Raw genomic sequence first — 12304 nt, 5'->3', positions numbered from 1 at the left:
TGTATTTTAAGCAGATGGCTCAAAGAAGCTAAGTAACTTGTCCAAGGTCACATACTCAGTAAGGCAAACCCAGATCTGTCTGACCCTAAAGTCCCTTCTCTTTTCACTACACCATGCCATCTTCCTAAGGGGATTGATGGCCTCCCTTTCCTATAAGGACTATGTTTTGAATAATTCCCTTCAATGGAGGCAGAGGTGGAAGCAAAACCTTACCATTTTGGCCACTAAATAATTTTTGTTGCTCTTTCTTACAACCATACATTATTCCTCCCTCTTCTTCTTTTTTTATTGTGGTAAAAAAAAAAGCAAAACTTTAAATTTACCATCTTAACCATTTTATTCTTACTTATTCCTAACCAACTGTACAATTTTTTAGTTGAGTAGTGTTAAGTATAGTCACACTGATGTGCAACAGATCTCTAGAAATTTTTCATGTTGCAAGATTCAAACTCAGTAGCCATTAAACACGAATTTCTTCTCCTCTCTTCCCCTAGCCCTTGGCAACCACCTTTCTACTTTCTGTTGCTATGATTTTGACTATTTTACATACTTCATGTGAGTGGAATCATAGTATTTGTCCATTTGTAACTAGCTTATTTCAATTAACAACTGTCCTTGAGGTTCATCCATGTTGTAGCATGTGATGGATTGAATCCTTATATACTCTTCTTGATGCTCTTTCTTCTAATTGTCTGTACCATAAAATCGAAATCTTTGATATGTCTCCCAACACTGCTAACTGTTCCACATGTATGTGGCTCCTTCTCCCCACTGGTGATCAAACACCATGTCTTGTCTTTTACTTTTATTTTATTTTTTGTTAATCCTCACCTGAGTATATTTTTCCATTGATTTTTAGAGAGAATGGAAGGGAGGGGGAGAAACAGAAAGAGAGAAACATTGACATGACAGAGACACATCAATTGGTTGCCTCCCCCACTCGCCTCGACTGGGATGTGCCCTGACCGGGGATCAAACCTGCAATTGAGGTACATGCCCTGGACTGGAATTGAACCCAGGACCCTTCAGTCCGAGGGCCAATGCTCTATCCACTGAGCCAAACCAGCGAGGGCCATGTCTTGTCTTTTAGACCTTACCCAGCAACCAGCATTCTGCGGAAACATGGAAGATGCCTCCTGGACAGTAAACTGGGAGATCTGGAACTACTGTGTGTGTTTTTTTTTAATATATTTTACTGATTTTTAACGAGAGGAAGGGAGAGGAATAGAGAGTTAGAAACATCGATGAGAGAGAAACATCGATCAGCTGCCTCCTGCACACCACCCACTGGGGATGTGCCGGCAACCAAGGTACATGCCCTTGACCAGAATCGAACCTGGGACCCTTGAGTCCGCAGGCCGACGCTCTATCCACTGAGCCAAACCAGTTAGGGCCTACTGTGTTTTATTTATCACTACTCCCTGGCATCTAACATAATGCCTGACACATAGAAAATGAATAGAATTTATTTTTTAAAGAAAATAAACTCAGTATGTTTTTTAGGACTGATTGAAAATGAAAAGATGGGAAATAGGAAATGTGAATCTCCAGCAGCATTTGTAAGAAATAATCTAAGGGAAGGGAGATAAGTATTAGCTAAACTAGAATCAGAATCTTTGAAAAAACTTCTCCTTGGAAATTATGTAAAACAGGGTACTAGGTTCTTTATAATTTACTAGAGGCCCGGAGCACAAAAATTTGTGCACTGGCGGGGGTGGGGGGGCGGTGGTGGTGGTGGTGGTGGTGGTGGTGTCCCTCAGCCCCACTTGTGCCCTCTCACAGTCTAGGACCCCTTGGGAGATAACGACCTGCTGGCTTAGGCCTGCTCCCGGGTGGCAGAGGGCAGACCCAATCCCTAGGTGCAGCCCCTGGTCGGGCTCAGAGCAGGGCCATCAGGGGGTTGGGGTGCTGCCCCCTGTCACGCACAGAGCAGGGCCCATCAGGGGGTTGGGGAGCTCCCCCCTGTCATGCACAGAATAGGGCTGATAGGGGAGTTGGGGCACCGCCCCCTGTCACACACAAAGCAGGGCGGATCAGGGGGTTGGGGCGCCGCCACTCTCACACTCAGGCAGGGCTGATGGGGGTGTTGCGGCGCCTTCCCATCAGGAACAGAGCAGGGCGGATAGGGAGGTTGTGGCCCCGCCCACTGTCACACACAGAGCCACAGGGCCATCAGGGGGTTTGGGCGCTGATCCGTCACGCTGCTCCATGGGCCAGGAGGCCTCACGGCTCCACTGATCCCAGTGCTGGGAGGCCTCGCAGCTCCGTTTGACACCAGGGCAGTGAGGCCTCGCTGCTCAGCTGATCCTGGTGCTAGGAGGCCTGGCAGCTCCGCTTAACACCGGGGCAGCGAGGCCTCGCTGCTCTGCTGATCCCGGTGCTGGGAGGCCTTGCTGCTCCCCTGATCTCGGTGCTAGGAGGCTCCGCTGATCCTGGTGTCAGGAGGCCTCACAGCTCTGCTGATCCCGGGGCGTGAGGCCTCGCGGCTCCACTGATCCCGGTGCTGGGAGGCATATTACCTTTTACTATATAGGATATAGGCCTGGTGCACGGGTGGGGGCCGGCTGGTTTGCCCTGAAGGGTGTCCTGGATCAGGGTGGGGGTCCTGCTTGGGTGCCTGGCCAGCCTGGATGAGGGGATGATAGCTGTTTGCAGCTGGTCACACCCCCTTCAGGTTGGGGGTCCCCACTGGGGTGCCTGGCCAGTCTGGGTGAGGGGCTGAGGGCCGTTTTCAGGCTGGTGGGTGACCGAAGCTCCCAACCTCTCCTTTTTTTCTTTTTCTTTTTTATTCTGGGATTTATTTACCTTCTATGGCTGTCACTGGAGCTGAGAGCCGGCTTTAGCTCTGAGGCTCGGCTCCAGCTCTGAGACCTCGGCTGCTGAAAGTAGGTATCTGAGTTTGTTTGGCTTCTATAATTGAAACACTGTTGCAACTCCAGCTCGGCCGGCTGGCTGAAAGCATGGGGTTGTTTAGCTTCTATAATGGCAACATTGTTTCTTAGTGTGCAAGCTCAGAGTCCAGCAGCGGCAGGTGGGGAACCTTGGCTTCCTCCTTCACTGGAGCAAGCAAGCCTCCTGTTCGCTTCAGCTGCCTGGCTGCCGGTCGCCATCTTGGTTGGCAGTTAATTTGCATATTGCCCTGATTAGCCAATGGGAAGCATGTTGGAGGTACGGTTAATTGCCATGTTTGTCTATTATTAGATAGGATTACTGAGGAGCAAGGGGGCAGAGGACAGGGTGACACAAAATATGGCCCAAATTTCCAAGGTTTGGTGCTCCATTGTACCCCATTCCCCAGTATGGAACTTAAAGGGCCGATGCACATCTCTCCCTCGAGGGGGCTGGCCAGGCCAAGCAGCACATGCCCACACATCTTGCCCTGTCACCACAAGGAGGAACAAACTCACGAGTGAGCTTTTGACCTCCCCCACCTTTAATATCGAGGAATAGACAAATCCTTAGGTTGCGTGTTTGAAAAAGCCAGAGGTGGATAAAAATAATTCAATGACAAATGCTGGAAAAACATACAAAAGGGCAGAAGCCAGACATTCGTGGGATTCCCTGACAGCTCCATCTACAAGGAAGGGCTAGGCTGGAAAAAAACAGGGCCTCAGGTTCCTGCCAAGCCGTCTGAGGCCCCGTCCTTCCCAAATCATTCCAAGCAGCAGCCAAGACTTTACAGTAACCCTTCTAGGTCTCACAAAGAAAGATGCACCATGCAACCACTGAGTGCTCCCCACCTTGAAGTGCTCCTCCCTACGTGATTCAATTCCATGCGAGGCTGGAAATAATGAGAAGACACCGCTGCATATGGATCCTCAGCTCCTAACAACTCCCCATGTGCCCAGAAAATGGATCACTGAAAGGCAGCTGAAAAATCCTACCCATCTCATTGGCTAAATAAAAGCTTATTAAATACCCAGGTATCAGCATTCAGAAACCGAATGGATCCCTTTAAGAAAAAAGAGGTCATGACCACTAGTACCTGCATCCCGGAGGCCCTATTGTATAATTCTAAATCGGCCTTGCTCGGAGGCACACCTCAGGCTTCTCAACATGTGACTGTATTTGGCCCTGACTACTTTCTCTTCTGGAGAGTAGCCTGCAATTAATCTCACTTATTACCTCTGAAAAGTAACAACAGAGGAATGGCTGGCCAAGTCCAACTCCAGAGTGTCTAGGGAACTGCAAGCTACATGGCCAGGCCTCAGACTGTCTGGGCAAGTCATGGGCTCTTTGCCTTCCTCCCCACAACAAAGCTTGAACAGGGACTCCAGACAGACCAAAGGAACCGAGGGATTTGAGGAGCTGGGCTGAGCTCACACTGACCCAATGGGAGACGACAGCCCTGAGGCTACATTTGGGATGGTTTCAGAAAGCGGGGGAAGAACAAGGTTGTCTGGTGAAAACTTGTGTGATCCATAAAATTGAGAACAATAGCAACACCACAGGGAAATGAAAAATAACACTATTTGCAGAGTTCTCGTGAGTCACCAGTTTTCATTCCTGTGGCTACCAAGTCACTGAATCCTGATGAAAAGTACAGCCAGAGATGGGTTCTCTTTGCATCGTGTTACTGTTTACAGGACAGCCCAGGTCAGTGAGTTATCAGAGTGTATCGGCGCTGGAATCCACTGTTGCTATTGTAGAGGAACAAGTAAGAGTGCCTCTTACTTTCTTAGCACCCACTTCTAGGGAGATCAAAGTGCTTGAAGGGCAATCTAAAAGCGCTCAAAATAGGCCAGTTTATCTGTAAGTACGCTTACCTAAAGAAAACATTAAATGGATAGTGTAGGGTCACTTAGAGTCAAAACCAGTAATAGAACTCACCTCTCTATGTAAGTAACAGAACCAGTAATAGAACTCACCTCTATGTAAGTAACAGAACCAGTAATAGAACTCACCTCTCTATGTAAGTAACAGAACCAGTAATAGAACTCACCTCTCTATGTAAGTAATAGAACCAGTAATAGAACTCACCTCTCTATGTAAGTAACAGAACCAGTAATAGACCTCACCTCTCTATGTAAGTAACAGAACCAGTAATAGAACTCACCTCTCTATGTAAGTAACAGAACCAGTAATAGAACTAACCTCTCTATGTAAGTAACAGAACCAGTAATAGAACTCACCTCTCTATGTAAGTAACAGAACCAGTAATAGAACTCACCTCTCTATGTAAGTAACAGAACCAGTAACAGAACTCACCTCTCTATGTAAGTAACAGAACCAGTAATAGAACTCACCTCTCTATGTAAGTAACAGAACCAGTAATAGAACTCACCTCTCTATGTAAGTAACAGAACCAGTAATAGAACTCACATCTATGTAAGTAATAGAACCAGTAATAGAACTCACCTCTCTATGTAAGTAATAGAACCAGTAATAGAACTCACCTCTCTATGTAAGTAACAGAACCAGTAATAGAACTCACCTCTCTATGTAAGTAATAGAACCAGTAATAGAACTCACCTCTCTATGTAAGTAACAGAACCAGTAATAGAACTCACCTCTCTATGTAAGTAACAGAACCAGTAATAGAACTCACCTCTCTATGTAAGTAACAGAACCAGTAATAGAACTCACCTCTCTATGTAAGTAACAGAACCAGTAATAGAACTCACCTCTCTATGTAAGTAATAGAACCAGTATTAGAACTCACCTCTCTATGTAAGTAACAGAACCAGTAATAGAACTCACCTCTCTATGTAAGTAAAGAACCAGTAATAGAACTCACCTCTCTATGTAAGTAACAGAACCAGTAATAGAACTCACCTCTCTATGTAAGTAACAGAACCAGTAATAGAACTCACCTCTCTATGTAAGTAATAGAAACCAGTAATAGAACTCACCTCTCTATGTAAGTAACAGAACCAGTAATAGAACCACCTCTCTATGTAAGTAAAGAACCAGTAATAGAACTCACCTCTCTATGTAAGTAATAGAACCAGTAATAGAACTCACCTCTCTATGTAAGTAATAACAGAACCAGTAATAGAACTCACCTCTCTATGTAAGTAACAGAACCAGTAATAGAACTCACCTCTCTATGTAAGTAATAGAACCAGTAATAGAACTCACCTCTCTATGTAAGTAACAGAACCAGTAATAGAACTCACCTCTCTATGTAAGTAACAGAACCAGTAATAGAACTCACCTCTCTATGTAAGTAACAGAACCAGTAATAGAACTCACCTCTCTATGTAAGTAATAGAACCAGTAATAGAACTCACCTCTCTATGTAAGTAATAGAACCAGTAATAGAACTCACCTCTCTATGTAAGTAACAGAACCAGTAATAGAACTCACCTCTCTATGTAAGTAACAGAACCAGTAATAGAACTCACCTCTCTATGTAAGTAACAGAACCAGTAATAGAACTCACCTCTCTATGTAAGTAATAGAACCAGTAATAGAACTCACCTCTCTATGTAAGTAATAGAACCAGTAATAGAACTCACCTCTCTATGTAAGTAACAGAACCAGTAATAGAACTCACCTCTCTATGTAAGTAACAGAACCAGTAATAGAACTCAGTCCCATATTCATGAGACTTAGTTACTACCAAGGGAGGAACAACAAGAGACTAAATACATAATTATAAAACAGTGACTTACCAAGTAAAATTAGAAATCGGGGCATGGTATGAAGAATGCCTGCTGTAGCCCACTTCACAGCCAGGTCTGGAGGAATCTGTGAGAATTCTCTTAGGGCTGTTTTAGGGTGGGTACCTCTGAGAATGCCACCTGGAGCCAGAACTCCCAACCTAGCCTCCAGGCTGTCCTGACAACCAGAGGTTACCTGCGGGCAGAGGAAGATCTCCAGGGCTACCCTGGACGGGAGTGGGAGCTAAAAATTGGCCCTTAAGCTTGAAGAACAGATGAAGAGAGGACTGTTGCAGGTACAACTAACACCACAAGGAAGGGGACTTTGTGGGGGTTACTTTCTGGCACCAGTGGCTCTGAGATGATTGTACAACGTGACATCCTGCCACAGCTCAGGAGCAGCCAGGCTGGGCGAAGGCCGCGCACAGTGCTGGCCTCGAAATCCTGGCTCTGACCCCGACAGACCCCTTCGTCGTTCTGCCTCTGCGTGAACAGGTGCTACACCAAGAGAAGGCTCTCCTTATTTTAAACATGCCCTCATTCCATCTCTAACTCACACTCAAACTCTACTTCTCCAAAATGTGTAGTTTTGACATTTTGTTTATAGAAAACGGCTGCAGCCTTATCCTATTGATAATATATCTGAGATTGCAGTGGAAATGTTTTCCATAGAAATAAGGATCTGACTGTAAAATGGAAATGGAATATTTGGAAATATTTTATATGGAAAAGCAAGCTCTATAGTATAAACAGAATTCCTTTCGTACGACTTACGTTTTCGGAATTGTTTGCTATCGGCTGTAAGTCACCAATGACAGGCTCCTCCTGGGAAGAGAACTGTGTGGGAGGATGCCTGGCTTGAAAAGTCTTGCTGTTCAGTCTTCAACTCTCTGTAATTCTCAATTGAGAGGATTCTTTTCACCATGTAAAATACACTGGACCAGAGCGTGATGTAATGTGTTTATATTTATGTTGTTTCCTGGGCAGAACCTGTTTCCCAAATTAGTTCCTTAAGAAACAGTTCTAACACCAACATACTTTAACAACAATTAGGTATTTCTGCCAGGCTCAAGTTTTTGGTCTCCCCTCCCAACTTTGGGGCAAGGCAGCATTAAACAGAAGGATGGCTGGCTTGGCTGGCTCAATGGTTGAGCATTGACCTATGAACCAGGAGGTCATGGTTCGATTCCCAGTCAGGGCACATGCCTGGGTTGCGGGCTCGATTCCCAGTAGGGGGCGTGAAGGAGGCAGCCAATCAATGATTCTCTCTCATCATTGATGTTTCTAACTCTCTCTCCCTTCTTCTCTGAAATCATATTATACACACACACACACACACACACACACACACACACACACACTTTATTTATTTATTTTTTAAAGAGAGAAGGCTGGCTGGCAGAGGCTGGGAGCACTGGCAAGGAGGTGGAGGCTTGGTGGAACACCTGGGATAGAGCTTCTTTATTTGGAGAGAACGATATCTCAGCTAATGAGAATACTTCATTGCAATAGTCACATCCCCCTCTAGCTCATTTGACTCATGGACGGATGAAATCAGACCCTTATTTAATAGCCACTAAAGCAAGATGTACTAGGGGACTTAAAATATGGATTGAGACTAGAATTCAAGTGAGTGGTTTCTTTTGTAATTCAGAAGTTGCTTTATGGCCAGAACCTATCTGGATTTTATCCTCTGCCACTTCTCTCAACTATATAAAGGAAATTTCCTTCCAACTTCCCAAATGCACATTGACCAGGAAGGCTGTTTTGAGTTTAATTATAGAACCTAGATGAAAAAAATGTCCTTCAAAAGAAAAGAGTCCAAAGTTACTGAAATACAATGGATTACAAGGTATAAAAAAGAATAAGGAGATGAAGAGAAAATGTCAAAAGTTTCACATGATTTGAGTTATATGTGGAATCTAATGAAGAAAATAAATTGATGAACAAAACAGATCCAGAGACACTGAAACATGCAACAGACTGACTTATTTCAGAAGGGGGGCGGGGGGGGGGTGTAACAGGAAGAGATTAAACAAAGAATTTATATTTGCATAGCCCATGGGCAAACAATAGTGCAGGGAAGGCCTGGGGAGGGGGTGGGAGCAAGGTGGAAGGGGTCAATGGAGGTAAAAAAAGAGGTGACATTGGTGATACTTTCAACAATAGTTTTTAAAAAAGTCAATACATGAAAATGTCGACAATAGGCAGGGATTAAACACAATATAAATTCTTGCTCTTTCACCCAGAAGTGAATTGATGGAACTGTATCAGATACTTCCTTTTCATTTGCTTTGCCCACAAACTGTCCAACAGGTGAAATGAGGCCCTATATTCAAGTGCCGTGAGACTGGGACAGCGGGGAAAGGCCCTCTTACCAGTGTCTACGCAGGAGCTCAAGGTGAAACTGGCTGGCTCCTGACCAGGCCATCCCTGTGCGACCCAAATATTAGCTCCCCGGTTCTCACGTACCTGCTTCCAGGAGTGGTGGGGTGGCTCTCAGGAGCTTGGGGTTCTGACCATGTCGGGCCGCTAGGACTGATGACAGGCCGAAGGGTGGGGGGAGTTGAAGCACTGCTTCTGTTTATGATGCCGCTCGTCAAATTCAGGTTTGATACCTAGAAGTGAAGTGAGGGAGATACTCTGATTTTACAGTTTTAGAAAAGTATCATTAAAAACACACGGGAAGAATCAAGTCAAAGGCAGGAGACGCTGACTCAATGAAGCCGAAGCTGCTGTGACAAAGGTCCCATCAAGGCTGGTTTCGCACACATCCCAGAGCAGAAGTGAGGGTGGCTAGTGTCAATGTAAGTACTGCCCTGGCCGGCGTTCCTCAGTGGTTAGAGCGTTGGCCTGTGCACCAGAGGGCATGGGTTCCATTCCTGGTCAAGGGCATGTACCTGGTTTGCAGGTCCAATCCCCCACCCCCTGTTGGGGCGTGTGTGAGAAGCAATCAATCAATGTGTTTCTGTCACATCTATGTTTCTCTCTCCCCTCCTTCCTCCTTTCCTCTCTCTCTAAAAAAAAAAATCAAAAAATCAATGGATGACTCTGGATGGTGGGCACACGGTGTAATATACAGATCTTGTAACATAGAAACGCACACATGAAACCTGTATGTTCATGTTGACAAATGTCACCCCAATCAATTCAATAAAATTAAATAAAGAAAAAAATCAATAGAAAAAATATCCTCACTGCTTGGGTGAGGATTTAAAAAGAAAAAAAGAAACCCCCAGATCCTGATTATATAAGCTCAGAGTTATAGTTAAAAAAAAAATTAACAAGTATTTATTTTGCTCCTACCATGTGCAAAGCACTATACTGTCCTACTTGCTGTAAAATAAAAAGGTGAATAATAAAAACAGCAAGAATTTATTATTTACTCTGTGACAGGCAAGGTTCTGAGAAACTAGGCAAACTACTTAGCCTTTCTGGGTCTTGTGTCCTCATTTGGAAGTCCTAAATGCTCAATGAAGTTTAGTTATAAATAATACTTTTTATTATGAAATACAAAGGACTTGTTGCTTTAGAAAGAAAAAAGATGCACAGTCACTAGCAAAATGGGCATTGACTGCAATAAACAATTTACGAAGAAAACTTATTTGCTAATTGAACATTTAAAACTAGTCATTTCCCCTGGCAATCAAAAACTGCAAATTATATTACCTCTTTTGTGTGTTATAGTAATAATAAAAAACATAGCATCTAATAATGGCAAGGAGTGATATTATATAGGTGCCTACACTATTTATGTGACTATTAAACTGGTAGAATCTTTCTAGAAATAAATATGGCAATATATTATTTAAAGTATTATTAAAATATTTGTACACTTTGATGCTACAATCTAACTTCTGGGAACTATGCTCAAAACAACTGCATATGATCAATGACAGTGAATGTTATAACAGCAGTTACTGTTTAATGTGTCAGCTCTGTATAAATGAGTGCATTATATGCATCTCATTTCAATTGCCATAATTCTGTTGTAAGTACTATTATCATCTCCATTTTACAAAGAAGGAAATTGAGGCCTAGGATAGCACTACGGCCTAGAGAAAAATGACAGAACTGGGATCTGAACCATGATCTTTGGAACTCCAATGCCTGTATTCTTTTTTTTTTTTTTAATATATTTTATTGATTTGTTACAGAGAGGAAGGGAGAGGGATAGAGAGTTAGAAACATCGATGAGCTGCCTTCTGCACACACCCTCCTGGGGATGTGTCCGCAACCAAGGTACATGCCCTTGACTGGAATCGAACCTGGGACCTTTCGGTTCGCAGGCTGACGCTCTGTCCACTGAGCCAAACCAGTTAGGGCAATGCCTGTATTCTTCTACTGTACTGTACTGTGAACAGATTTTGAAAACAAGCATTGATTTTAATACTGTAAAAGGAGAAGATATTAACGGCTAACAGTATTTTACATATATTTTACCCTACCCATATGAGGAAATATTCTGTATCCATTAGAATTTTTTTGAAAAATATTTAAAAATATAGCAACATGCTGATTTTTTTTTTACAAAATGAAACTGTATAGAGAGCAGATCCAAATTTTCTTAAACATACACATGCACAGATACATACTCATAAAGGACCAGAAATAAAAATCCAATTCATAAATAGCATCTATTTCTGAATGGTGACTTATTTTCTTCTTTACACTTACCTATATTTTCCAAGTTTCCTATACTGGCCATGTTATTACTGTTAGAACCCCAAAGAAAAATTTTAATTCGTTATGAGAAATTCAGAGGATAGTTTGAGAAGCATTTCAGTGTAAGATCCACAGGGGATGCTGAAAAGAGAGGGGACACAGCTGAATGCAGGACACAGCTGAGCATGACACACTAGGGAATAGTGACATGATGAGAAGTACATTTAAAAAAGTGTTTTTCTATAAGATGTCCTAAGAAGCTAATAATTTTGACATCCTATATAATAAAAGCGCAGATTGGTCGACTGAACTCGACCAGTTGCTATGATGTGCACTGACCACCAGGGGGCAGACGCTCCGACTGGTAGGTTAGCTTGCTGCTGGGGTCTGGCTGATTGGGACTGGGCCAGAGGGCCCCAATCGGCCGAGGGACCCCACCCATGCACGAATTCGTGCACAGGGCCTCTAGTTGACAAATAAAAATATACCGGGGTTTTAAAAAATCTTAAAATTCTGAAAGAAAAAGTTATTTTCAGCAACAGTATACTGCTTCATTCCTGGTTACAGATTCTTTAAGTAAAAATTTCCTAGGCCTGTGTCTTCACACCAAAGGACCCAAATATTTTTTATTGGGAAAAGCTATTTTCCATAGGTCAGGAGTGATTTCAGGGGTCTATAGAGACTGGGGTACAGGACACTCGGGCTGCACCCTCCACTGTGGACCCAGGAGCCAACCTTGGCTTGTCAATTCTGACTCCCTTCTGCTGCTACCAGGGGGAAGAAGAAAGATACCCACTAACTGAGGACAGGGAAGATACAGTGGCAGGTTATGGCAGTCACCTCTGGCACCTGGTACCGTTGAAGAGCCTGGCCTTCTCCTGTACTGCAGAGACAACACAGGCCAGGTTCTCAAACAGACTCCCTGCAGGATTGCACTCACTCCTGGCCAGCACTGAGCCCCCTCCTTCCGGCCCTGAAGCACCAGGCCTGCCTAATTAGACATGAGCACGCGGCTTGTAAAAGTTCTACAAAGT

At 43.8% G+C, this 12304-nt stretch overlaps 1 protein-coding gene across 12 annotated transcripts in view; it reads right to left on the bottom strand.

The window, feature by feature from the left end:
* TTLL5 (tubulin tyrosine ligase like 5) overlaps positions 1-12304 on the bottom strand; it is a 268899-nt gene that overhangs the window by 120891 nt on the left and 135704 nt on the right. For all 12 annotated transcript variants that reach the window (XM_036313636.1, XM_036313719.1, XM_036313619.1 and 9 more), the window contains one exon: positions 9078-9223. In XM_036313636.1, the coding sequence (XP_036169529.1) occupies positions 9078-9223 (146 nt within the window). The remainder of the gene's footprint in view (positions 1-9077; positions 9224-12304) is intronic.

Source organism: Myotis myotis, unplaced genomic scaffold (assembly GCF_014108235.1).
Source record: "Myotis myotis isolate mMyoMyo1 unplaced genomic scaffold, mMyoMyo1.p scaffold_m19_p_1, whole genome shotgun sequence".
NCBI lineage: Eukaryota > Metazoa > Chordata > Mammalia > Chiroptera > Vespertilionidae > Myotis > Myotis myotis.
This window is presented reverse-complemented; position numbering and strand designations above follow the sequence as displayed.